This window comes from Glycine soja, chromosome 3 (assembly GCF_004193775.1).
Source record: "Glycine soja cultivar W05 chromosome 3, ASM419377v2, whole genome shotgun sequence".
Lineage (NCBI taxonomy): Eukaryota > Viridiplantae > Streptophyta > Magnoliopsida > Fabales > Fabaceae > Glycine > Glycine soja.
The window spans coordinates 40,370,420-40,398,220 of NC_041004.1; the positions used below are offsets into that span (position 1 = coordinate 40,370,420).

General features: G+C 36.4%; 3 protein-coding genes, 1 long non-coding RNA gene and 1 pseudogene across 12 annotated transcripts; 3 read left to right on the forward strand and 2 right to left on the reverse strand.

Annotated features, from left to right (window-relative positions):
* Window positions 1-1,746: 1,746 nt before the first annotated feature.
* LOC114406988 (transcription factor PIF1-like) lies at window positions 1,747-8,000 on the forward strand. 9 transcript variants are annotated; one of them, XR_003665580.1, is made up of 10 exons: window positions 1,747-1,871; window positions 1,997-2,078; window positions 2,160-2,904; window positions 5,258-5,353; window positions 5,442-5,507; window positions 5,608-5,673; window positions 5,925-6,317; window positions 6,723-6,801; window positions 7,249-7,345; window positions 7,429-8,000. XR_003665580.1 is itself a non-coding variant. In XM_028369890.1 (8 exons), exons 1-7 carry the CDS (start codon window positions 1,966-1,968, stop codon window positions 6,795-6,797), a joined length of 1,554 nt encoding a protein of 517 aa, XP_028225691.1. In that variant the 5' UTR covers window positions 1,893-1,965; the 3' UTR covers window positions 6,798-6,801; window positions 7,249-8,000. The 9 variants fall into 9 exon arrangements, 3 of the variants coding, with proteins under 3 accessions (XP_028225693.1, XP_028225691.1, XP_028225692.1); XR_003665578.1 differs by lacking the exon at window positions 1,747-1,871 and having other exon boundaries at window positions 1,893-2,078; XR_003665579.1 differs by lacking the exon at window positions 1,747-1,871 and having other exon boundaries at window positions 1,893-2,078; window positions 7,249-7,315.
* Window positions 7,499-8,471, reverse strand: LOC114406989. Its single transcript, XR_003665584.1, has 2 exons — window positions 8,320-8,471; window positions 7,499-8,164 (listed from the first exon to the last, which is right to left on the reverse strand). It is a non-coding gene; the product is annotated as an uncharacterized LOC114406989 (long non-coding RNA).
* A 435-nt stretch (window positions 8,472-8,906) lies between these two features.
* Window positions 8,907-11,451, forward strand: LOC114406990. The gene is made up of 2 exons (XM_028369894.1): window positions 8,907-9,625; window positions 10,054-11,451. The coding sequence occupies exons 1-2, from the start codon at window positions 9,014-9,016 to the stop codon at window positions 11,323-11,325; spliced, it is 1,884 nt and encodes a 627-aa protein (XP_028225695.1). The 5' UTR covers window positions 8,907-9,013; the 3' UTR covers window positions 11,326-11,451.
* A 5,999-nt stretch (window positions 11,452-17,450) lies between these two features.
* On the forward strand, window positions 17,451-20,438 carry LOC114405275 (annotated as a pseudogene).
* Window positions 20,439-21,538: 1,100 nt separating this feature from the next.
* On the reverse strand, window positions 21,539-26,418 carry LOC114406991 (26S proteasome regulatory subunit 4 homolog A-like). Its single transcript, XM_028369895.1, has 6 exons — window positions 25,857-26,418; window positions 24,474-24,719; window positions 23,961-24,130; window positions 23,584-23,800; window positions 23,327-23,467; window positions 21,539-21,820 (listed from the first exon to the last, which is right to left on the reverse strand). Exons 1-6 carry the CDS (start codon window positions 26,337-26,339, stop codon window positions 21,737-21,739), a joined length of 1,341 nt encoding a protein of 446 aa, XP_028225696.1. The 5' UTR covers window positions 26,340-26,418; the 3' UTR covers window positions 21,539-21,736.
* Between the last annotated feature and the right edge of the window lie 1,383 nt (window positions 26,419-27,801).

A 27,801-nucleotide genomic window follows, 5' to 3' on the forward strand; every position in this document is an offset into this window, starting at 1 on the left:
ATATTAAAGTATCCATATATTAATGTTCTTAAACAAGTATATATATAATTGGTAACATCGATTTATTGAAAAATGATCTTCCACAAAATATTGAGAAATAGTTTTTTAATAGACTTTTTTGACTAAGTGTTAAAATATAGTTTTTTTATTGTATGGTGATAGAAAAAATGAAGATTTAGAAAGCATCAAGACATGAAAAACATCAACACACTATAAGATACTGACAGTGGAGATTGAAGATACAAGTTATCAAGGGTGAAAATCGAAGACTAAAGTCATCAACGATAAAAATTGAAAACAAAGTCATCAATGGTACAAATTGAAGACCAAAGTTATCGATGATGAAGATTTAGTGAAAGTTTTGAGTGATTAAGAGTGGTTATAATTTGTATTCTACAAATATAGAACTTGTATGAAGGGTTGGAACATGTAAGTTGTAACACCCTTGATCCTTAAGTTCACACAAGTCCACCTAATATTAATCAATTGATGGGTTACAACAATATTTTCAACCAACATTTCAATTTTCAATCTTATTTTTTGTAAAGCCTTTCACTTTTTTCAATCTTTATTTCTTTTCAAAAATTTTACCATTTCAATCCATAGTTCTTATTATTATTGAAATTTTTACTATAATTATTATCAAAATAATATTAAAATTATCATTACGTCAATATTATCAAAACTCGTCACTTTTTATTTATAATTTGTTTCAATGATTGATTTTTTATATTAATAAAAATTTAACACATAAATCGAAGGACCTACTAGAAAGATAAAAGATAAAAGATCTCTAAATAAAAAATTGTCTCATTTCTTAAATATATTATGAAATTATGTTTGTTAACAAAAACAAACACAAATTTCACGATTAACAATCATGTTTTTATTTTAATTTTTAATTAATTAATATAATATATAATTGATATAAAAAATAGAAAAAGGTGTACTACGTGACATTGGAAAGATCACCCTGTACATACTCGAGAGTCAAGACTTAACTACTTCATGATGATGTAGCAAAAACAATCCTATTTTAATAGAATTTTTGGTATAGAATTTGTGATAATTTTTATCATTATGTTTAAGTTAGGTAAGATTATCATGAATTATATTTTTTTTTAATATTTAATATAATTATATATTTAGGCATTGAAGTCAAAACCTCCGCCGCTTTAAATTAAAATAACCCCATACCTGTTAATTCTAACGTTCGATAGTTTGCAAGTTGGATTTGGGCTATGTGTACTTTCAAGCATAGTTATCAATTACGTAAACCAGATTATTACCAATCATGCTTAATGACGAACACTAATTATTATGAAACAAACGAGCCACTACAACAATATGGCCAAGTCTTTTTTCTCTCCGTGTCCCTTGCAATTAATATAAAATTTGTGATTCAGTGGAATTCACACACACAGAGAGACAAAACAGAATATATGCAAGCGAATCAAAGCCCTCCAACTCCATATTCAGAGAGCCTGAACCTTTGAGTTAGAAGAAGTACACGTGCCAATAGCTCTTGTAATTAGAATTAGGATACTAAAATTGATCAAAATTCAGAAGCAACAACCGAATGAGTTAAAGTAATTATATTACAAGATCTTGATGTCATTTAGAAAAGAATAGCAGTGATTATGGAGATATATATACTTTATGTTAAAAAGGAGGAGAAGTGAACATGGTGCAAACCGTCAAAAATCCCTTTCGTCCTTTAGCTTGGCATTATTCGGAGGGAGACATCTTATCTCTGTGAATCGTGGCTGCTCTCTCTTGTTACAAAAGCTACCACACGTTCTCCTTCGATCTGCAACACAAAAAATAACTAAAATATCACAACCGCCATGCTCAACTAGCTCCAACTGTATGTAAGTAATTACTTGTCCTCTTTTACCCTTCTTCACCGACTTCCCTTCTTTATATTCCCCCCTCTCTGCTCATACTTACGACTTTTCAGTCAATATGGCCAATAATCACAATCACTGTGTTCCAGATTTCGATATTCAAATGGACCACGACCACGAATACCCTATTCTCACGCCTTCAGCCTTACCTCGCCAAAAGAAACCCTCCATGTAGCTTAACTTCTCTCTTTCTTTTTCTCTTTATTATTTTTATTATTTTTTATTGACGGTGAGTGATGAAAATTGAAACAGTGCAGACGACGATATCATGGAGCTGCTATGGCACAACGGCCAGGTCGTGGTGCAGAGTCAGAACCAACGTTCTCTGAGAAAACTTCCGCCGGTGACCAACTCCCACGACGCCTCTCCCGCCGGTCCTTCAATGGCGAGAGAGATTCGACCGCTGGTGGAGAATTTCAATCAGCATCTCTTCATGCACGAAGGCGAAATGGCTTCGTGGCTTCACTATCCTATCGACGACGACGAGCCTGCGTTGGATCAAAGCTTCGGCGCCGATTTTCTCTATTCTCCGCCGACGACGGCTAACAACAGCAGCTTCATGCAAACCCTCGGCCACACGTCTCAGCTCACGGAGCTCCGGCCGATGTCGGCGAATCCACGGCCTCCGATTCCGCCCCCGAGAAGGCCGGAACAGAGGACGCCGAACTTCGCGTACTTCTCGAGGCACAACACGAGAGCCGCGGAGCCGAGCGTGAAGGCCGCCGCGAGGGAATCCACGGTGGTGGATTCGTGCGATACGGAGGCGGCGGCTTCGAGAGTTTCGGAGACAGTAAGGAGCGCGGCGGAAGGAGGTGCCGGCGTTGCGGCGCCTTCGACGAGTGCCGGCGGTGGAAGGAGCACGATGATGTACGATTTGACGATGACGTCATCGCCTGGCGGTTCGAGTAGCTGCGACGAGCCGGTTCAGGTAGCGGCGGCGGAGGAGGATCGGAAGCGGAAGGGACGGGAGGCGGAGGAATGGGAGTGTCAGAGCGAGGTGAGTGACTTGACTCAGCGTTGTTTCTTTGTCTCTCACATACACATATCACATTACAGTTACAAATTCCCTGTACCCTGGTATACGCTAACGTGCGCTGGGTGAGTGACGTGGGTTTACGTGAGCACTCCCCGCGCTGCTGCATTTATTTCGGTGCTGTGGCCTTGTGCTCTTTTGGTACGGTCATCACTTTCACCGTCGTGGCTGCGCACGTGCGTGACACGTAATTGGATGGTGATGAATTCCCAATTTTGTTCATGGAAGTGTTGGAGGATATTTTAAAAATATAATTTTATTTAAATAAATTCACAATGTAGCATAATAATTATAATTATTTTAAAATTTTTATTTAGAGTAATCTCTTATATATAAAAAATGTTCTAGAAAGTGTTTGAGACGGCTGAAATTTGTTTCATTGGGGTTTACCAATAGAGCATAAAATCGCAATAATGTGAACTATTCTTATTAATAGCCCTTGGGATTGGATGGGATTGGCTTACTGTATGTTTGGATTATAATTTGCAAATTATGATTTGATTCAAGGGAAAAACAATATTTTCCACTTTCACTCAAGTCAAGGTTTAAAGAAGAAAAATGTTCATATTGCATATGGAACATACTATGTGTGCTCTAAAGTGGGTTTTGAAGTCTGGTAACATGTGATCCAGACATGCTATGCTACTAACAGGTAAGGAGGCGTGTTGCTTGTCTTGAAATTGACAAATGATAGGTGTGGCACAATTGCCTGAGCCACATCAGTTGATAAATGATAACATATGCCGTTCTTTAAAATGCAATCTTTGTTTGGCCTAGTTTAAGAATTTGAGTAGAAATGGTTATATAAAAAAATTATACTTGTGGAATGAAAATTGTTGGTTTTCTTTCCTGCTCAAATTTAACGAATTTGAAGCATCAAATTTAAAAATAATACAAAAATGAGCATTTACTTTTAACTTAATATTGGCCCACTTTATGGATTTACCTCTTGGGTATATGACTAGGGTGAAATTTGAGTTGATGTCAAAGGTTTATTTATAGTGAACGAGAAAAGTCTGGTAGGCTTGAATCAGATTAGAATTGGTCTTGGAAGAGAGCTATGGTGAATTTTGAATTTGTAGATTGGAGAAGGGTATTGACCAGAGGAATTGACTTTGATGAAGTTTACTTGGCTGTTTGATGGCAAGACCATTACGAAAGCTGCATAAGTTTGGTTCTAAAGTAATTAAGCAGCCACGATGCTGAATGTGAGACATTTATATCTGGTCTAAGGTTCTCTGCATGCATAATATGTTACATGGAAAGGTTATGCAAAATAATAATCAGATATTTACAGAAGTTATTGCTAAACATGGTTTGTGCCATAGAAGTTAGTAGTTCAACTAGGCAGAAATGACCAAACCTATGGGTGGATGATTTTGTGATCAGAAAATGTTTGATTAGAGCAATGCAAATATAACAATTGCAGCTATTACTATTAGCTAAGCTTATTTACTTATCAGGTTATCAACTTGAAATTTCCTGTCCTGATGGTGTGAGATGATTACTCGTTTATTACCCATGACTCACATGTTTAAAACCTTTATGGAAAATTATGAAATTGTTAACCTTTCCCGGCCCTTTTAAATTTTAATGTGTTCTTAAACAAGAATCATATCATGATATCTTTCATGAGAATTGATGGGGCTAATATTTAGTATTTTCCCAAAAAAGATATTCCATGTCAACAAATTAGGTAGCCAAACTTTGAATGCATAGCATAAAGGTTGGCTAGTTGCACTTAGTTGCATAGTTTGAGCGGGCAGTGATTTAGGTAGCAGTTATGCTTCCCACTGTAGCTGAAAGACAGTAGGATTAGAGGTTATAAATTTATAATTGCTGTGTATTGTGAATAATGCAGGTAAATTCTTGCTAATTGCTAGATTCCAAACTAAAAATTGAAATCAATTTGGACATTATAGTCTTGGCCAAACATGGGAACAATAATGTCAGTAAGTACATACCTCGAGACATAAATAGATTAACAGACAATAAGTGTTTTACTTTTTATTTTTTTATTTTATTATTTGAGAAGAAGATATGAGAATGTTTAAATTCTCTAGTAGCTTTGGATCTCTTCTAGGTAGCACATACTAATAATGTAACTAATGGTTATTTGTGTGGTTGGGAGAAAAAATGGGAACTTTTACATTAACAGATTTCCCTTGTTTCTGATCAAAGTTGACATATCATGCATGAGGCAGGTCAATAGCTCAATAGCATTTTTTGTTCATTCATTAATATTCTGTAATTTATTTAAGTTTTCACTATTTACTTCTTGTATATTCTTATTTATTTTTTTGTTGCTGGAAAAAAGGATGTTGATTTTGAATCAGAAGCAAAGAAGCAAGTTTGTGGATCAACATCTACAAAGAGATCCCGTGCTGCCGAGGTCCATAATCTCTCTGAGAGGGTCAGTACTTTCATTTCTCTTTTGAGTTCACATCTTTTATATCCTTTTTTTCTCAGAACATAAAAGTTTTCACTTGGCATTTTTACAGAGGCGTCGCGATCGGATTAATGAAAAGATGAAAGCTCTGCAAGAACTTATACCTCGTTGCAATAAGGTAAGCTGATTTTTTTAATTTCTAACTTCTTAAGAATGTATAGGGCATGATTTTAGATTTTATTTCCTTCATATTTTTGGTTCCTATTTTGAACTCATAGTCGGACAAAGCTTCAATGCTGGATGAAGCAATTTCGTACTTGAAGTCATTGCAGTTACAAGTGCAGGTAGATTCTCCTTTTTTTCTTTATTTTTTTTTAACAGATTCTTTATTTTTTGTACATGGAAATTGTTTTATAAACTCATTTCCACAGAAGATGTATTGTACCTTGTGTTATTTAGATGAAGGGTTTTAATATTATTTATTGAAGTGTACACAAGTATTAGAATGTTCATATACCATCGAGTGTATCAAATTATTCACATTCCATGGTCATATGCTTTCATTTCTTACACACACAGTCTGCAACTTATGCAGATGATGTCCATGGGATGTGGAATGGTACCTATGATGTTTCCTGGAATCCAGCAGTACATGCCAGCAATGGGAATGGGGGTTGGAATGGGTATGGGTATGGAAATGGGAATGAACAGACCTGTAATGCCGTTTCCCAATATGTTACCTGGTTCGGCTTTGCCAGCGGCAACTGCAGCTGCTGCTCATTTGGGACCAAGGTTTTCCATGCCTCCTTTCCACATGCCCCATGTTCCTGCTCCTGATTCATCTAGAATGCAAGCAGCAAATCAGTCAGATAATAATATGGTCACGTCAGCTGGTCCACCTGATCCAAATCAGTCACGTATCCCAAACTTCACTGATCCTTATCAACAATATCTTGGTCCCCACCAGATGCAGTTCCAATTAATTCAGGTATTTTGTCCTCTAATGCTATTTCTGGTTTGGATTTTTTTGAACGATGTGTGAAGTAATTTGTTGCACGTGAAGTCCATTAGATTTCCTGCCTCCACGACATAAATTATTTTACTTTGGCGCATCTTATAGTGCCCTTTTGGAGATCACTGGGAATGTTCTGGTCACAAGGTCAAGGACCATAAAAAACAGACCAAAAGTTTTCGTTTATGTTGTGTAAAAATTTGTGTTCATGATACCTCAGATATTGAATTCTGAATTTACTTTTAACTCACTCTTAATTGCGAGGAAAAATCTCTCAAAGAACTGTAAAGAAAACCCAAGTTTTGCATAGTTGCTTATCTTTTTTATTGTTTAATTGAGCACAAAGATATGAACGTTTATGAGGTCCATTTCCGTGTGTAGAATCAGGCAATGAACCAACCAAATGTTAGCAAGCCAAGTAACAATGGGGGCCCTGCGAATCCAGAAAACCATTAGTCGGGTGAATTACTTTATCTTAGTATTCTATTAATAACTTAGTTATTTTTGGTGGAAATAAAAGTGAGAAATCCTACTAACACTTTCTAGCACACTCTTTCAAACACATTTTCTATTATGGCTGAAATTGATTAGAAATCACTAATTTTTGTATGTTTGACTCATTTAATGACTCTTTCCTAATTTTGTAGTTTTGAATAAATTTTATCCAACAGTGAGTGTGTGTTAGAAAAAGTTTGTTGCTAGCATTTCTCATAAAAGTATACTAGTTTTTATGCAATCTGGGTCTCAATGATTTTAATTTGTGCTTACTGTGTTCTTGTGTCCTAAGCTTTTGGAGCATGCTAATTTCCTGCTGCTTGCTACGCATAAAAATTATACTGATTCTTTCTGAATATATAAAGCAAATATGGCTACTTCTAAGTATTTCAATTATTTTTATGACATTCAGGAGAATAAATGATTCTTTGATAGTTACAATGAAGGGATGGCTATTCAAATGGTGCGGCAAATAAATTGTATAGCTTTAACCAGTAGCACTCACAATGGTAGTGTGCATTGTAAGTCCTGAATACATGACATTGAGCAAAACAAGATAACCATCATTAACAATGGATCGTGTGCTTTGCAGGTTAGATTTTCCGGCTCCTATACTACAGCTGCAAAGTTTTGTAGTGTTAAGAGAACGAACTTTTTAGCTGTTCTCAGTAGCAAGCTAATCGATACACGGCTATCATGTTAATTATTGCAACGAAGTTTTCTCCCTCTTTTATCATCCTTTTTTCCCGTTTTAAAATTTCTCTTTTCGAGATTCTTTGATGTGGGAAGAGGAACTCGATAGATGGCACAATAGATGAACGTGCATTCTACACCAAACGTGGAGGCCACTTACGTTTAGTCCAATTCCTGCTTCAGATTCTTGTTATGTTCTTCATTTACCATCAATTTTCTCCTATTAGGCGTTACAGCAGCCTGTGAACCTCATCGCTGTTATTTATGGAGTGAAATTGAAGCAGTTCTTGATCTACATGCCCAGATGGCTCTGTTACAATGCACGATGTGCTTAGTCAATTAAAGAAAGGAAATTGAATTATTAAAAATTTAAAATTTATAGTACTACACATAGCAGAATTTGTACAATAGACTGTGGGATTAAGAGATTACCATAAAAGTTATAGCTATTTGTATGGCGGGTGCGCCTCAGGGACCTTGCAATCTCTTAATTTAAAGTTAAAATAATGATGTATTGGTATAAGAAAATTAAATTAGTTCTAATATAGACTTCTGGGTAATTGCAGCTTGCATCATAAAGGTTTTTTTAACTCACCTCAATTGCAATTGCAACCATATCAACTATATTTAATTTTCTGCAATGTCAAAATTTACAAAAAACTGTAAATTAGACGTACTACAACTGCAATTTAAAATCATGAATACAACCGTTGCCAACATATTTGTCCAGCATTAGCAGCACGAGCGTTTGGTTGCAAACAGAATTAAGAAAGGGAGATAAAAGACTTACGATAGAAGACCGAGTATCTGATGTGAACAGTATCATATCCAAATCTTGGGCTTCAAATTACAGAATAATAATTGAGTGAGTCATTCTAGAAAAATCAAAAATGAAAATTGGATAAAAGAAGTACGAACTAAAGACTTCCTATGCAAAGCATGTTTTTCGGAACATTGATAATATATTTGGTGAAAATCAGCATGGAGTCCAGCTCATGCTCAGCAATTGAATTATGTCTCATGACTCTATAACACAAATTTCAAACGGCCCGTGATAATACTCTTTATTGTTTATTAGTTTTGTTTTTGTTGAGATGCCATTTTTAAATTGGGAGAAAAAAGAGAACACAAAAAGGCAACAAGTAATTAGGATCCGCCAATTATATTGCTAGACTATAATTTATAGATCAACAGTAAACAGATTGTTTGCTAGACTATAGTCATATTGCACGATAAAATAAAATAATCAGCTAGCCGGCTGGCACTCATCAACATAGTTTTGGGCTTAATTATTTAATCATCCAAGCATTGTACATGACCATCATACAATGATACAATGCTTCACTATGGTTTTTTTTTCTCCTTGTCTTTTCTTCCATAAGGTCATTTATTATTACATCGATTAATATTTGTTGGATATATTAACCCGAGAGATCCCAAGAACATCAATATTACTTGGTTTGACTTCCATCATTCCTGCAATAATGGAGATTTTGGAAGATTCAAAACTACGGGAAGATGCAATGAGAGAACTCTATGAAGTATCATTAAATGGATGCGTGAGTACCTTAAACACACTGATCCAAAAAGACCCTCTTATTCTGAGCAGAATTTCACTCTACCCCTACACTGAAACCCCATTACACATAGCCTCTTTGCTTGGACATTTGGACTTCTGTGAGGTTCTTCTTCAGAATAGTCCCAGTTTAGCGACTGAATTGAACTCAGAAGGACGTTGCCCTCTTCATTTAGCTTCAGCTAATGGGCACACAGTGGTTGTGAAAGCGCTTTTGAGGACAAACCCTGAAATGTGTTTGGTTGGTGACAAAGATGAGATGCTTCCTCTCCACTTTGCTGCAATGAGAGGGCGCGTTGGAGCCATCGAGGAGTTGATCAAAGCCAAGCCAGACTCCATTCGAGAGATGACAAAGACTGATGATGGTTCAGTTCTGCACTTGTGCGTTCGCTATAACCATCTTGAAGCCTTGAAATTGTTAGTGGAATCATTGAGAAGTGAACATCAATTCCTATATTCACTCAAAGACAAAGAGGATAATACTTTGCTACGTTTAGCAGTGAAACGCAGACAAATCAAGGTACTTTTTATTCACAACCTCCTTGATAACACTTTCTATTTCACGCAGACAATATTCTTATGTCAAGTACTTTAATTAAAGGTTTTATTTGCATTTTTTTTACATGGTAATGATGATCTTTTTTATTGGTACATGATGAAAATAGACATCCAGTGTCACACTCTAGTTGAAGTGCTTGAAATAGAAATATTACATGATCACTGTATTTGAGTTATAAGGACACACATAGAAACAATTCATCATAACTTCATTGACTAAGTAAAAAGGAGCACAAAAACACTCGCCAAAAATTATTTAGATACTATATATTTACCAAATTTCTAAAAGAATATAACGGCATGTCGATATGGACGTACATATAATACAAGTAAGAGATAATTTGACACAAGATATATAATATTTCTGCATACTTTGCTATAACTTTGCAGATCGTTAAATACTTGCTATCACTATCCGAAATGAGTACAGAAATAAATACTTTGAACAAGGAGGGTTTAATATCTATGGACACATTGGGGCAGTGTCCAAGAGAATTCATCAGCCAACACATTTTAACTGAAGGAGTTGAAAAGTCTGAAAATGAAGTTATAACACAAGAAGCAGTTTCCTCAACAACCCTAGTCAGCAATCATCAAACGACTCTGTCAACATCTAGACAAGAACCAACTTCCTCACAAAGCAGCATAACTATTGTAATTGTACAACCGGATCTTTCACTAGCATCATCACCCTCACAAACCAACAATGATCCTCCTCCACAAACATCATCATCATCCTCATCAGAGTCATCACCAACCAACAATGATCCTGAACCAGCACAAGTTTCTCTTCAACCAACACAACCATATAGACAACAACAATCCTCACAAACACAAAGCGTAACTATTGAACTTGTACAACTAGATCCTCCTCCACAACCCTCACCTCAACAAATTCCATCACCATCACAAACCAATATTAATCCTGAACAAGGACAACCCTCAACTCAACAAACACCAACAAACAATAGTAATAGTATTCCACCAGCAACACCGAGCAATGGTCACGTCCAACCACTAACATCAGAAAACATCATCACAAGTGAAAACCAAGGACATGCTAATAGATGGAACAGGTTCGAGAGGTTCTGCAGAACGTATCTGCTAGACGACGGTAACTGGATGATGGACATAAAGACAAGGGAGCAACTAATGGTAGCAGCCACTGTGATGGCAACCATGACATTTCAGTCGGCGTTAAGCCCACCGGGCGGTGTATGGCAAGGTGATACAACACAAGATGGGTTTGCTTGCCCTGACTATGGTTTCTGTCAAGCAGGGACCGCGGTTGTGGGCTATGCTTGGTCACCTGATTTTCTCAAATTCATTTTTCTCAACTCTTCTTCTTTCTTCGCGTCTCTTTGCGTGATGCTGGTGCTCATGAGCGGGTTCCCGCTGGAGAACAAGGTCGTGATGAGGATCTTGACATTTTTGATGATCGTTGCGGCTTCGTGCATGCTCCTCACGTACATGTGGGCGTTGGGGTTGGTTAGTCCGAATCATATTTATTATAAAACTAAGAAACTGGGGTATCTTTTGGTTGGTATGTGGGCTTTCTTGCTTGCGCTTGTTATTTTGCTTCATGCAAGCCGATTAGTGTTCTGGTTTAGGTCACCACGCAAACCCTCCTCCACAAATATTGCTCCGCCGAGCCTCCCTTAATAATGCTTGCAACATAAATTTTTTTGGTATCTTAGTATTATTGATCTTTTATTTTTTGGTCTAAATTACATGTATGTGCTCTTAGTTAGAAATAATCTTGTTTGAATCTTGTTTGAGGTAAGTAAGATTATTATGGACAATAAAACTCTTTCTTTACATTTTTATTCCAGTTAGATATTTAAAACTCAAATAATCTTATGTCAATTGATTCACGCCAAAATTAATGCTTCAGTTAGTATGTTCTTTCAATTTGTGGTTGTTACTTTGATTTCATGCTGTTATTAAGTGTGATGCACCTCCTTGTTTTGGGCCATTTTTTAGTGGGGTTTGCTACAAGTCTAAGCTTTTTGCTTGAACTTTATTTACTTTTGATTCCGTCAACAAATCAATCAAAACGATTTGTGTTGAGAGCGATAAATCTTGGCAGCTAAATGTAACAGCAAAGAAAAGGAAAGGGACAGTACAACGCTGCATGCATGTATATAGTATAGAACATGCACAATATTGAATTTTTTATGACGTCCAACATGATTAATAAGCAGGTATCCTGAATGTTACCAAAAGTCAGGGTGTTGATCACGGATTTGGCTTCCTTAATTGTCCCTTCCTATCTGTCCCTTCAAAATCATAAAGTTTTTATGATTTTTAAAATTAAATATTACCATTAAATATTAACACAGCTGTTATTCATTGTTATTTTGATGGAACAGCACAAAAATAATATGGAAAGGAACAACAACAAAGTCAAATTCGTTGATCACAAGTACTTATTGTTTACATTGAAACTTATTTTTAAGTCTTTGGAGAGAAGTTCAGCTAATAGCGTAATACTTTATATTTATAGATACTTTGTAGATCATTAAATACTTGCTTTCACTTTCCCAAATGAGTAATAAAATAAATAAGGCAGGTTTGACAGCTATGGACATGTGAAATAAATAAGGCAGGTATAACAAATAGATTATGTGTGCCTTTAACTTCCTGACTGTTAGTATAGAGCAATAAAAGAAAAGAAAGAAATAAAGGAAAGAAAGAAAAAAAGACACACAGTTTAACGTGGTTCAGCACACAATGTATGTGCCTACGTCCACGGCTACACTAGGAGAACTTTTTATTACTTGCACATAAAAGCTTACAAGGTGTCTCTATATATAACACTAGTGAGACACAAGTTTTTACAGACCAAGCGATGTGGGACAAAGGAACTAAGACCACAAACTCTAACAATTCTCCCACTTGGGGTCTAAGTTCCAAACTCTAGCAGCTCCTTGTAAGCAACGAGTTCATCGACTCTTTACCTAGTGTAGCGCCTTCATCTTCAATTATCCTTGAAGGCCAACTGAGGCAATGCAAAGCCTCAGTTTGTCAGTTGTAACAGCTTTAGTCAACATATCTGCTGGATTCTCTGATCCTAAGATCTTCAATAAAGATAAGTTTCCATCATTTATCAACTCCCTGATAAAATGGTATCTTAATTGAATATGCTTGCATCTAGAATGGAAGACTGGATTCTTAGCAAGACTTATAGCACTTTGACTGTCACTAAACATTGGAGCATCATCTTGTTCTTTCCCCAATTCATTGAGAAAATTCTTTAGCCAAATCATCTCCTTAGCTGCTTCTGAGATAGCTATGTACTCGGCTTCCGTGGTTGAGAGAGCAACTCTATCTTGAAGTTTAGACTTCCAACTCACAGCAGTACCTCCCAAGGTAAAAATGTAGCCTGTGGTGCTCTTCTTGGTATCAAAATCTCCTCCCAAGTCTGCATCTGAAAATCCCTGTAAAGTGAGATTGCCTTTTCTGAAGCACAAACACATCTTTGAAGTACCCTTCAGATATCTGAGTATCCACTTTACACCTTCCCAATGCTCCTTTGCTGGATTTGATAGGAACCAACTGACAACTCCCACTGCATGTGCTATGTCAGGTCTGGTACACACCATAGCATACATCAAACTCTCAACTGCTGATGCATATGGTACTCTTGACATGTAACATTTTTCTTCATCTGTTTGCAAAGACTGTTTCTTTGAAAACTTCAAATGAGATCCCAAAGGGGTATTCCTGGTCTTAGAATCTCCAAGGTAAAACCTGTCAAGCAACTTGTGTATATATTTCTCTTGAGACAGCTTCTAAATTCCTTTTGATCTGTTTCTAAGAATTCTCATACCAAGGATTTGTTTAGCTGGACCAAGATCCTTCATTTCAAAGTTTTCTGCCAACTGCTGCTTCAACCTGTTAATTTCTGCCATACTAGATCCTGCAATCAACATGTCATCAACATACACAACAAGGATAACATAACTATTAGTATATTTTTTAACATAGCAGCAATGGTCCATGTCACATCTTTTGAATCCTGAGTTGCTCATAAACTCATTAAACTTCTTGTACCACTGCCTCGGTGCTTGTTTCAAGCCATACAAACTTTTGTGAAGCTTGCATACAAGATTCTCCTTGCCTGGCACTTCAAAACCTTCTGGTTGGGTCATATAGATGTCTTCCTCTAAATCCCCATGCAAGAATGCAGTTTTAACATCTAACTGCTCCAAGTGAAGATTCTCTACAGCTACTATGCTCAGAATAACTCTGATGGTAGTCATCTTTACAACTGGAGAGAAGATCTCTGTGAAATCAATTCCTTGTTTCTGCTGAAACCCTTTCACCACAAGTCTCGCCTTGTATCTTCTTCTACCGTCAGATTCTTCCTTTAGCCTATAGACCCACCTATTCTGTAATGCCTTCTTTCCTTCTGGCAATTTAGTTAAAGACCACGTCTTATTCTTCTGAAGGGATGTCATCTCATCTTTCATCGCTAGCTCCCACTCAATAGTGTCATTCCCCTGTGTAGCCTCATTGAAACATTCTGGCTCACCAGCATCAGTTAACAACAAATAATGCAATGAATGGGAATACCTATCTGGTGGTACTGAAATTCTGCTAGATTTTCTTAGAGGAGTTGATGGTTCTGGTTCTGACTCAACCTCTACGCTTGTACTCTGGTTTCTGTTGGCTACATCACTTTCTGAGATTTCTTCAAGTTTTGCTTTCTCAGAAATTTCTGACAGTTTACCTGCACATGTAGATTCTGCAGAAAATTTGTCCTTATAAAATAAGTTCTCATTAAAAGTAACATTTCTGCTTCTGATAACTTTCTTGGTTTGGTCATCCCAAAACCTGTAGCCATACATGTCAGATCCATAACCAATAAAATAACACTTCCTTGCCTTCGGATCCAATTTATCTCTACTATTAGAGTCTGTCAGTATATATGAAACACAACCAAAAATTCTCAAATGTGAAAGTTTTACCTCCTTTCCAGACCATACTTCTTCAGGCAACTGATAATTCAAAGGAACTGATGGTCCTCTATTGATGAGATATGCTGTTGTGTTTATTGCTTCTGCCCAGAATGCTTTAGGCAAGCCAGATTGGATCTGCATACACCTTGCTCTCTCATTCAAGGTTCTATTCATCCTTTCTGCAACACCGTTTTGCTCAGGTGTTCCTGGTATTGTCTTGATCATTCTGATCCCATGTTCTGAACAAAAGTCTTTAAACTCCTGACTATCATACTCCCCACCATTGTCAGATTTCAGACTTTTAACCTTTAGACCTGTCTGATTTTCAACTTCTGTTTTCCACCTTTTAAACACAGAAAACACATCAGATTTATTTTTAAGAAAATAAACCCATACCTTTCTGGTAGAGTCGTCGATAAAGGTGACATAATAGCGTGAGTTTCCAACAGATTTCACTGGGGCTGGCCCCCAAACATCTGTGTGCACCAATTCTAGCTTTTCAGCTTTCAGAGTCTTCCCTGCCCTTGAGAAATTGACCTTTTTCTGCTTTCCAAGGATACAATGTTCACAAGCACCAACATCAACATGCTTGAGGTTTGATAGCTTACCCTTTGCCGCCATAAGCTTCATTCCTTTTTCACTCATATGTCCAAGTCTTTGATGCCACATGGTTGAATTATTGACAGCCTCAGTAACTGTTACCATATCCTCATCTGCAATCATGTAAAGAGATCCTCGCTTCTTTCCACGAGCCACAATGAGATTGCCTTTTGTTACCTTCCAAGCTCCATCTCCAAAAGTGGTGTGATGTCCCTCATCATCCAACTGCCCTATAGATATTAAATTTCTCTTTAAGGCAGGAATATGTCTGACATTGTGCAATGTCCATAGGGATCCACTGGAGGTCTTGATGTTGATATCACCTCTTTCGACAATGTCAAGAGATTTTCCATCTGCAAGGTAAACTTTTCCAAATCTTCCAGAAACATAGTTAGACAATAAATCTTTAGAGGGAGTAGTGTGGAACGACGCACCTGAGTCCATGATCCATGAATCAACAGGACTATCCAAACTGCAAATTAATGCATCATCAAGTTCATCAGTTGCTGCATTTGCGGATTCATCATCATCACGCTTCTTGTTTTTGTGCGACTTGTTCTTCTTTGGTGCCTTGCACTGATTGCTAAAGTGACCTCTCTTGTCACAATTCCAACAAGTAACGTCACTTTGAAATTTTCTCTGACCTTTCCCTCTTGACTTTGATCTGCCTCGACCATTCTGACCCTTCTGGGTAGTCCTTCCCCTGCCTTCAGTATTCAATGCTGAATTGGAAACATGACTGGAAGATTCTCCTGAATCTCTCTTGCGAACATCTTCGCTCAAGATCAAGTCACGGATGTCACTAAGCTTTAATGTGTTCTCCCTTGTAGAACTACTAACTGCAGTAACAGTTGCAGCCCAACTATCCGGTAGTGATGACAATAGAATCAATGCCTTCACCTCATCCTCAAATTTAATCTGCACAAATTCCAATTGGGCAAGAATAGTATTAAACTCATTAATATGATCAGTTACAGAGATACCTTCTCCCATCTTGAGGTTGAACAACCGGCGCATCAAGTATACTTTGTTGGCTGCTGACGGCTTCTCGTACATATCTGATAATGCCTTCATTAAGCCTGCAGTAGTCTTCTCGTTCACGATGTTGAACGCGACGTTCTTGGCTAATGTCAATCTGATCACGCCAAGAGCTTGTCGATCTAGCAAGTTCCATTCTTCTTGCTTCATGTCTTCTGGCTTAACCCCTGATAAGGGCTGATACAGCTTTTTCTGATATAGATAATCTTCTATCTGCATCTTCCAAAAGCTGAAATCTCTGCCATCGAACTTCTCGATCTTCACCTTCCCCTCTTCTAATGTCATTGCTCCCACTGCCTCCTCTAAACTGAGAAGACTCCCACTAATTCCTTTAAACTAAGGAAATCCCGTGGAGTAACCAAAAGCTCTTGATACCAGTTGTTAGTATAGAGCAATAAAAGAAGAGAAAGAAATAAAGGGAAGAAAGAAAAAAAGACACACAGTTTAACGTGGTTCAGCACACAATGTATGTGCCTACGTCCACGGCTACACTAGAAGAACTTTTTATTACTTGCACATAAAAGCTTACAAGGTGTCTCTATATATAACACTAGTGAGACACAAGTTTTTACAGACCAAGCGATGTGGGACAAAGGAACTAAGACCACAAACTCTAACACTGACTTGAGTAAGATACTGCATCTTGTGCATGCAGTTTCTCAATCCAACGGTTCATATTTGTTTAGCTATGTTTAGAACAAAAAAAATGGCACATAGAATTAAACAAATTGCATGGTTGAATTCTATCTTGAAACCGAAAAACTGTGGACGAATACGATCTTGCTGATCGGAGTATGTCTTGGCATGGTGTTTGCAATTCCATGGCTTTTATGTATCGTATTAATTAACGAGATACGATAGGCATTGGTATTTGGTGGCTATAGCCACCGTGATTTCTAGTTTAATTTGCCGAACTTTATATTTATAATCTGCTACATGCCAACCGGGTGAGGATAAGAGAGTACGAATCGTTTATCTAAATTGCATCAGCAGTAGACGAAGCTGCTTGTGAAGTTTCTCAATCGCAAAAATAATACTAAACATACACTTTATTCATCAATTAACGGTCGATCAATATTAAACAGATCATCCAAGCATATAAATCATCAACATAATTTTTGGCATAATTATTTAATTGTTCAAGCGTCATAGATATATATGTCCATCAAACAATGTTCAAAGAAACATAGTTGTCTTGTTTTTTTTTTTTTCTTCCATAGGCTCATCGATTAAATCGATCAATATTTGTTGAAGATATACAACTATATATAGTATTAACATGTGAGAGACCAAGACCATCAATATTACTGGGTTTGACTTCCAACATTCCTGCAATGATGGAGATTTTGGAAGATCCAAAACTACGGGATGATGCAATGAGAGAACTCTATGAAGCATCATTAAATGGATGTGTGAGTACCTTAAAAACACTGATCCAAAAAGGCCCTCTTATTCTGAGCAGAATTTCACTCTACCCCTACACTGAAACCCCATTACATATAGCCTCTTTGCTTGGACATTTGGACTTCTGTGAGGTTCTTCTTCAGAATAGTCCCAGTTTAGCGACTGAATTGAACTCAGAAGGACGTTGCCCTCTTCATTTAGCTTCAGCTAATGGGCACACAGAGGTTGTGAAAGCGCTTTTGAGGACAAACCCTGAAATGTGTTTGGTTGGTGACAAAGATGAAATGCTTCCTCTCCACTTTGCTGCAATGAGAGGGCGCGTTGGAGCAATCAAGGAGCTGATCAAAGCCAAGCCAGACTCCATTCGAGAGATGACAAAGACTAATGATGGTTCAATTCTGCACTTGTTCGTTCGCTATAACCACCTTGAGGCCTTGAAATTGTTAGTGGAATCACTGGGAAGCGAACATCAATTCCTATATTCACTCAAATACAAAGAGGATAACACTGTACTACATTTAGCAGTGAAACGCAGACAAATCAGGTACCTTTAATTCACAACCTCCTTTTTTTTATGTTAATTCACAGCCTCCTTGATACACAAAAAAAGGTGATTGTTTAATTCATAAAAATATTGTAATACAATATTCTTATGTCAAGTACTTTAAATAAAGGTTTTATTTTGGTTTAAATATGTCTTTTTATGTTTGTTTGTTAGTGTTTTTGTATTTTTGGTCTTTTAAAGGTTTTTTTTTAATTTTATTTCATGTTGATAATTTTTTAATTTTGGTTTCTATAAGTTTTTTTTTCATTTTTAGTCTTAATTAGTTTGTGTTTTTTAATTTTAATCCCTTTTAAGATTTTATTTTTTATTTATAATTCTCATAAGTTTGCGCTTATAATAACCAAAATTAAAATACCGTAAATTTATAAAAACTAAAAATTAATAAAATATTTTACAGAAACTAAAATAAAAAAACTCAAACTTACAAATAACTAAAAATAAACAAAAAAATTTAAGAAATCAAAATTAAAAAAAGATATATAAACTTACGATATTAAAAATATATTTAAGCATTTTATTTATATTATTTTTACATGGTATTATCTATTTTTGTGATGCAATATTTTTAGGAATATCAGTGCCACACTCTTTTTGATTGGTACAAGTGAAAATAGACGCCCCGTGTCACACTGTTGAAGTGTTTGAAATAAAAATATCACATTATTGGATGAAGTTATAAGGTAGGTTAAATGGTAAAAGAAAAAAAAAACAAATTACAGATTTATTTTTTTTCTAGTAATAAAAATTAACATTTATCTTTAAAAAAAAATACTCTATTTGAGTAATATTTGAGTGATAAGGACACACTTCTTGCAAGACACAAATCATCAAAATTTCATTCACCAATTAAAAAGGAGCACCAAAACACTCCGAAACTAGGTCACCAAAAAATATTCTGTTCTAAAATAATACAATGACGTGTCGATATGGATGTATATATAAGTAAGAGATAATTTCACACCATATATAATATTTCAGTATACTCTGCTATAACTTTGCAGATCATTAAATACTTGCTTTCACTATCCGAAATTAGTGCAGAAATAAATAGTATGAATAAGGAGGGTTTAACATCTATGGACATCATCAGCCAACACATTTTAACTGCAAATGAAGTTATAGCACAAGAAGCAGTTTCCTCAACAACCCTAGTCAGAAATCATCAACCGACTCTGTCAACATCTAGACAAGAACCAACCCTCGCAAAGCATAACTATAGTAATTGTACAACCGGACCCTCCAGGAACATCATCACCCTCACAAACAAACAATGATTCTCCATCCTCATCAGAGTCATTACTAACAAACAATGATCATGAACTAGCACAAGTCTCACTTCAACAAACATCAACAGGCAATAGTAATCCTCCATCATCACCAGCATCACAAAGCAATGGTCATGTCCAAGCAGTGACATCAACCGTAGTCAGCAATCAGGAAACGACTCTGACAACATATCCACAACAACAACCAACATCCTCACAAACACAAAGCGTAACTATTGAACTTGCACAACAAGATCCTCCTCCACAAGCCTCAGCACAACTCTCACAGCTTCAACAAACAGCATCACAAAGCAATGCTCCTGTCGTCCAACCAGCAAACATCACAACAAGTGATCAACGACAACAAGGACAAGATGATACGTGGAGCAGGTTAGAGAGGTTCTTCAGAACATACCTGCTAGAACAAGGTAATTGGATAGACAATGGGTCAAGGAAGCATTTGTTGGTGGTAGCCACTGTGATTGCAACCATGGCTTTTACGTCGGTGATAACCCACCGGGTGGTGTATGGCAAGGTGATACAACACAAGATGGGTTTGCTTGCCATGACTATGGTTTCTGTGAAGCAGGCACCGCGGTTATGGGCTATGTTTGGCCACTAGCGTTTGTAAAATTCCTTTCCTCCAACTCTTTGTCTTTCTTTTTGTCTCTTTGTGTGATGTTGGTTCTAGTCATAGGGTTTCCGGTAGAGAATAACAAGGTCGTAATGTGGATGTTGGCTGTTTTGATTATCGGTGCAGCTACGTGCATGATGTTCACATACGTGTGGGCATTGGGATTGATTAGCCCGAATCATATTTTTGATAGATCTAGTCAACTGGGCTCTCTTATGAATACTGCTTGGATGATCTTGCTCACCATTTTCAGTTTGATTCAAACAAGCCGAATAGGATTTTGGTTTAGGTCACGCTTTTTATAAGAGTTGGCTCTTACCAAGGCTTTTACGACCAAGTGGTCAAGAATTCAATCCTTGTCACCACCTTTCTTCATCATTAAAGTAAATTTTAGGATACAGTAAATTGGGTTTGTGCATTTTCTACACTTCAAACTTGAGATTCTTTTGCTTACAAGGTGGCCAAGCTCTGTAATCATCGTGAAATCAAGCTGACTTACCCCTTGCATGTACTTAGTATTGATCCATAATAATAATAATAATTAATATTGTTTATAAAAAATATATAATTAAAAATTATTTATATTTTTAGTTAGTAGTAATTACATTTTATATATAACATTTTAACATATTCTTTAAAGTTATTTATTTCATAATTGTTAAAAGTCATTGAAAGGATATAGAATTGTTTTATTTGCAATGTTTTAATCATTCAATGAGCATGAAAAAACAATATCTTGTTATAATTACTTTTGTAGATAAGTTTTTGTTTCTTATAACATCAACTCTTATGACTCATTTAATAACACTTTTTATACATTACTTATTTTATTAATTACTAAAATCAATTCTATATGTAACATATAGATGCCTTTTGTTAATATAAAATAATTGTTTTACATTTTTCAAACACATCTTACAGTTACTTTTATATCTCCGTTCTAGTATTGGAAGGCTTATCCGATTTGAACCTATGGTTTTTTTTCTTGTTGATGAATCTTATAATCTGCTACTAGTTTATGCCAATCGGGTTAAGAGACTGCAAATGTTGATCTAAATTGCATCAGCATTAAACGAAGCTGCTTGTGCAGTAGAATTCGTGCCGTTTCTCAATCCCCAAATTTATGCACTTCATAATAAATCCATCATGAGGATTGGCCTTCTGTATAGGCTAGGAAGGCAAGTCAAAAACAATCTCAAAGACAATTTGGTCTTATGATTAATCACATTTGTCCATCACATGGAATCCCCAAAAAACTAAACAAGGTATATCTCCAAGGAAATTAACACGCTGTAGTCATGATCCTGTTAAAATAACTCGACTGGATTGGGCAATTTCTACGTAAGCTTGCATCATCATCATCGTCGTCATAATAATAATAGGCAGAGAAAGCTTGCACAGTATCAACAAGAATGAAGAAATGGTAGGAAATTTTTTCCCAATTTTTTAAAATCAAAGAAAGCTCTATAGTAACCATAGTTGAGATTAAATCCCCGTGATAATTTAGACCCATAACCGACCGTAACAAAATACAAACATCCTTTCACAGAACAGAAACAGACCGTAACAAAGAAAGAAGACCGGGATAATTGATGAAGATGCTTCACATATACAGTCCTTCGGGCACTCCTTCTTTCTTCTTAAACATAACTTTATCCTTTGCCTTCTTAAAGTCGGCATGCGTCACCTGAAGAGCAAGATAAAAAAAAAAAGCATTTGGTCACGAGGGTACACACCACTCAAAAAAGGTGCAAAACAAAATAAAATACAGAGAAAATTGAATATAAACAAGCAGAACTGTAAAATAGGAATCACTTCAAAATAGAGTGCAATTAGGTTCAAACAAATGTGAAGTTACCAATGAAATGCAAAGTAAGATCACACATATGAGCAAGTAGGCTCGGGGCCTCAAAAACCAAAGTTATGAAACCCGGTCCAATCATCGACCCGCTTGAAGTAGTGGATCAGTAGTCCAACCGGTGGGTCAATAATTCATCTGGTATATATTAAAAAATTTAAAATTATATATGTATCTATTATATATAAGTATATAACTAACATTATTTGATTAAGAAAAATTCATTCATACTCCAAAATCCAAAATAACAATTAAAGTATTAAAGTTAATAACACAAGTCCACAAATAATAATTCAATAACACAATTACACAAGTACCAGGCTATTTTTTTTTACGCGAAATGGGTTTTAAAATCAGGCTTGGGTCGCCGTGTTTACCCCAAAAAGGCCGGATCTAACCGGGCCAAATGCATGCCGGTCCAATAAATCAAACTGGCCCGGTTATGCCACCGGGTCCCGGTTGGACTGGTCCAACCAACCGGGTTAACTATGTAAAAAACAACTAGACCAACCAACCGGGTTAACTATGTAAAAAACAACTAGACCAACCAACCGGGTTTTTAACTATGTAAAAAACAACTAGACCAACCAACCGGGTTTTTAACTATGTAAAAAACAACTAGACCAACCAACCGGGTTTTTTAACTATGTAAAAAACAACTAGAGAATCATTCTCCGCATGATTCTAAATGCTGACTTGGCCTGATTAAATTGCATCTTGCATTTATTGGCCTGTTTCTTCTGCTTCAGTATTAAAAGCAAATTGACAGATTCAAATTCAGTGAAACCCTGTTCTTGCAAGGAAAAAAACAGTGGAAAATCTAATATCTAGGAGACGTTTGTTTCACGGTATAATTTTGCATTTCCAGGAATCACATTCTAAGGAATATAATGCATGGGAATGCTATTCCCATGAATATGTTTGATTAGAAACAAACGCTTTCCTAGTCTACGTTCAGGGGAAGCAAATTACCGATGGTCTCCCTCCAACACCTTGTTTAACAAACACATTCTCTCTAAATTACAAGAAATAGATTTAGGCAGAAATGTTTTCCAATTCCATTTCCTCAATATTTCCAATATCTCAAGTCCCTCCAATTTTTCCTGCCACTTTCTTCAATGGTATAGACTGAGAAAGTATAGTATGTCTAAACTTACAATATCTAACCAACCTATGACATTTTGTTATCTTAATATATAATTTGAGCCATAAAATGAGCTTGTCCGTGTTACTAACTTTGTAATTCCTTACAGCAACTAAGTTCCATAATTTATTTCCACAGGATCAACATTGTTTAGGCTATAACTGTACAAACATATAGAAGATACTTCTAACCTTCATTCGGCGTTCTCGTAAAGCAAGTAAGCCAGCTTCAGTACATATTGCTTTTATATCAGCTCCAGAGAACTCATCCTTGGTCATAACAAATTCTTCTAAATTGACATCATCAGCTAATGTCATCCTTGATGTGTGTATCTAAATTTCAGAAGTATAAGACCACCTTTTAGTCATATAATTAAGTAGAATAAGCATATTAAGATATAACAGTGAAGCAGTGAAACTGAAAACTTGCTTTCACAAAATGTGCCTACCTGGAAAATGCGTCTTCTTGTTTTAATATCAGGGAGAGGAAATTCAATCTTCCTGTCAATTCGACCAGGTCGCAGCAAGGCTGGATCAAGGCTTTCAATTCTGTTGGTTGCAAGAATAACTTTTACGTCTCCTCTTGAATCAAAACCATCTAACTGGTTCAGCAACTCCAACATAGTCCTCTGAATTTCACGTTCTCCACCAGAGTGGGCATCATACCTGCAATGCATAAAAGAGACATATACTAAGAATTGATCCATGATATCACTCTATAACCAGTCCCGCATCCCCTGCCCCCTCCCGGAAAAAAAAATCAGAAAAAAGAAGATAGAAAATGTCTTGACACAGTGACTCCTAAAGCTGATGTTCAATAACTTACCTCTTAGTACCAACAGCGTCTATCTCATCAATGAAGACAATAGATGGGGAAAGATCATCAGCAACTCGGAAAAGTTCCCTTACAAGCTTTGGACCATCTCCCAAGTATTTTTGTATTAATTCACTACCAACAACACGCAAAAAGGTTGCTGATGTTGAGTTTGCCACAGCCTGAAAGTAAAAGGGTTTGTATTAGACTAAATTGATTGTGCTGTGTGTAGTACACGATACACAATAATAAAAACAAAGTTGACACAGTGAGATGTGGATCAAAAAATGTGTATCATAACTGCATACTGATCAATTTAAATCAATTTTGAACCAGACACATCCATTAAAAAGAATACTTAGTAATCCACAAACCATATAAACCAGATAATCATTTAAATCTCTTTTCGTGTGACTAGACATGAAAAAGAAATTCAAACTTCGTATTAAACATAGAAAATGAGAAATAGAAAATATGTTGATAATATATTTCAACACCATATAAGAAACCCCAAAAAATGCACACCTTTGCAAGCAATGTCTTCCCAGTTCCTGGTTCCCCATATAAAATAACTCCCTTAGGAGGCTTGATACCAATGTCTTCATACAGTTCAGGATGTGTCAGGGGAAGCTCAACTGCTTCTTTAATTTCCTGTATCTGAGCATCTAAACCACCAATATCAGCATATGATTCCAAAGGGGCCTTTTCGACCTTCATAACAGAGACCATTGGATCAACTTCATCTTGAAGAAGCCCAACAACAGAGAGAACCTAGTAAAGAACAAGACATAATGAGAAGCATTACATTTCCTGCATCTAATCATATCAACTGAACACAAGAAGTGACAACTGATTCAAATACAAAAACAATTATGCCAACCTCCACATCCATTTGTTCCCAAAAAACATATGGTTCAACAAAATATTTTATTCACAGTTTTTCTCACCCTCTTTGCAGGTTCTGGTGTTCATAAATCAGTTACAAGGTCGTAATGTGGTACTGGTACTGGTATCTCACTCACATCTCTCATAAAGTTTATCACTTCTTCATCAAGCTGGGAACACTTACTCATTTATGTTTTTTGTGGATTATGAGACAATTTTCCATGACAACCAATCCCAGAACACATCACAGAACAACAACACATAATATTTGCTCCAACATGCTAGGACAACAGAAAAACCGTAAACAATCTTAAAATATACATTCAACAGTTTTCATGACCCCCTCCCCCCTGGGCACCCATTTAAACAAGCACCATTATCTATGAAACTTTTACTTCTTACTTCTTCCTAATACAATATATCAAAAGGTTATTAAATGTGTTCATGTTTTCAACATACAGTCAATTTAAAAATTATGACCGACCTAGTGTATGCCTTGATTAATTTATTAAATTTTCAAAAACAGCTTATAAATTACAATCAAAACCCTATTGAGAGGAAAAAAGTGACATTTTCCTAAAAAATAATCAAACTCAAACATGCACCTAAACAAGCCTTGTATCCAGAGGTGCAATATAACGGTCCTCTCCCAATTAAAATTGCAATACTTGAAAGGAGACGGAGTCTCGTGAATTTGAAGTTCCCAAAACATGGGTGTATGGCATAGGAAGGGAGATTCTTTGAAAGAAGACCATTTTGCAGAGGAGTGCACTTCAAATATCTCAGCCTTTATTCAACACATAATTCCTCTCCATACCACACAAACTGAAACACCATTCCAAATTTTCCACCTACTTTCATTTGACTTCACTAATCATAATACTTCCAGCAATTCAATCTAAAATCACAACAAGACACAATCTAACCACTAAACCCTAACCCAAAATCCATCACAAACTTAGTGCATTCAATCAAAACGCAAAAACAATTCAACCAATCAGCAAAACAAAACCCTAACCCTACCTTGTTATGCATCAAAATAGCGCATCCAGGTTCGAGCTGATCCTTATCAACGAAAGACAAAATACCAACATAGTACTCGGGCCCCACCGAGGACGAAACGATGGCATGATTCTCGTCGATGAGTTCCTCGAGGTTACCAACGCTCATAGGGGAACCTCTGAGATCATCGACCTTGGATCTATCTTCCTCGGCCTTCTCCTCCTGTGGTTTCAGCCTCTCCTGGTTCGCCACAAACTCCTCCTCCATCAAGAGGTAGTCCTTTATGCGCTCCAGCTTCAGCAGCCGCAGCTTGCACTTCGACAGCGGCGTCACCGTCGGCAGCCGCGCCGCCGCCTCCGGTCCCTTCTGCTTCCGCTGCTTACGCCCCACGCGGGCCGGCGGGGCCGCCGGCTCGAACTTTTTCTCCTTCTTGTCGCCGCCGTCCGGCTTCCGGTCCCCCGGAAGACCCTGCCGGTTCAGACCGCCCGGTGTTCCCTGACCCATGCTTTTGGTTTTTTTTTTTTTTAACGTGGATGCTTTTGGTTTTCAAATACGCGAAAGTGAGAGAATACAAAATTAGAATGATTTACATTACTTGCTACTTGCCTTTGTGCACAAGTTAAAGCCACCAATTGGGCCCAAAAGGCCCCATTCGTTCAACAAACGGATACTCCCGTGGGTAGCCCGACGAGAACCAGAAACTGCTTTCCTTTGGGCCTGGTGGCCCTCTATTTTCATTACCTCTATACGGATGGCCAGAAAAAAAAAATCTAGAAATTTTTGTGAAGCCAAAAAAATATTGTCTCTGAAACTGTTGGATGACATAAAAAAAACTCAACTCTCCATTGAAATAAATTATCATTTACGTATACATGTGTGCTAGTAACTAAATTTATTACAATATGATACGATTAAGTTTACAAAATTTGTACTATGACGTTATTTAACAGGACCGTGTAGAAATTTTGGGGCTTAAAGCGATTTTTTAAAATTTTTAAAAAGACTTGTCATTAAATCTTTTAGAAAATGAAATTTGAAAATTTTCTTGTCTAATTGGACTGAGCTCTTTTTTTATCATTAAATCTCTAAATTTTTCATTAATATTTTCATTGTCTACTCTTGGAAGTTGGATCATGAATATTTTTAGGAACTTCATTTGATGGATCAACATATTTAACATTTGCAATACTTCTTACCGCCCCTACTACATCTAGTTTGTGGCAGTGCTGTGAAAACTCATCTCCTCATCAATCCGGTTGAGACATTGAATATATTATATGTTATTTAATAATTAGTTATTAATAATTTTGAAATAATTCTTACCGTTTTGTTTTATAAAAAACTTCATGGGAATATATATAGAGAGAGAGAGAGAGAGATTTCAAATCACAAAAAAGTTCTACTGGAATACTATGAATATCAAAGCATTCAACGTTTGAATTATCAAGTTTTTGTCATGGGTTCTAAATTTTAAATGATACCATGAAAAGAATTTCAATTAGTTATGTCAGTTTAGGAAAGAAAAAAAAAAACTCTACCGGATCAAAACATGCCAAATTGTTAAGAATCATCGATTTTTATCTGAGCCCGACGGATTAAACTAAGTTTATCCGAGTTGATTGCATAATCATAATTAATGGAAACTGAGAAGTAAAAAATAAGTAAATTTTAATGTGCATAATTTAATTTTTTTGTAAAAAGAAAAGAAACAGAAAAAACTAACTACTACCTGGGAAACGCAACTCCTGCTGCATCAGCAAGAAGCCGCAAGTTGAGATCAGTTTCTGGTTTATGTTACCCACCCAATAATGTGCATAACTGTATAATAGAATACAGTTTGCAAATTTTATTTAAAAAAACTAGAGTTTTTAATTTGAGTTTAAATCTTCAATATGGACTTATGTTAAACATAAGGTAAGAGAATTTTATTGTTTATAAGTAATAATGGTAGTGTTTTACTCGAGTG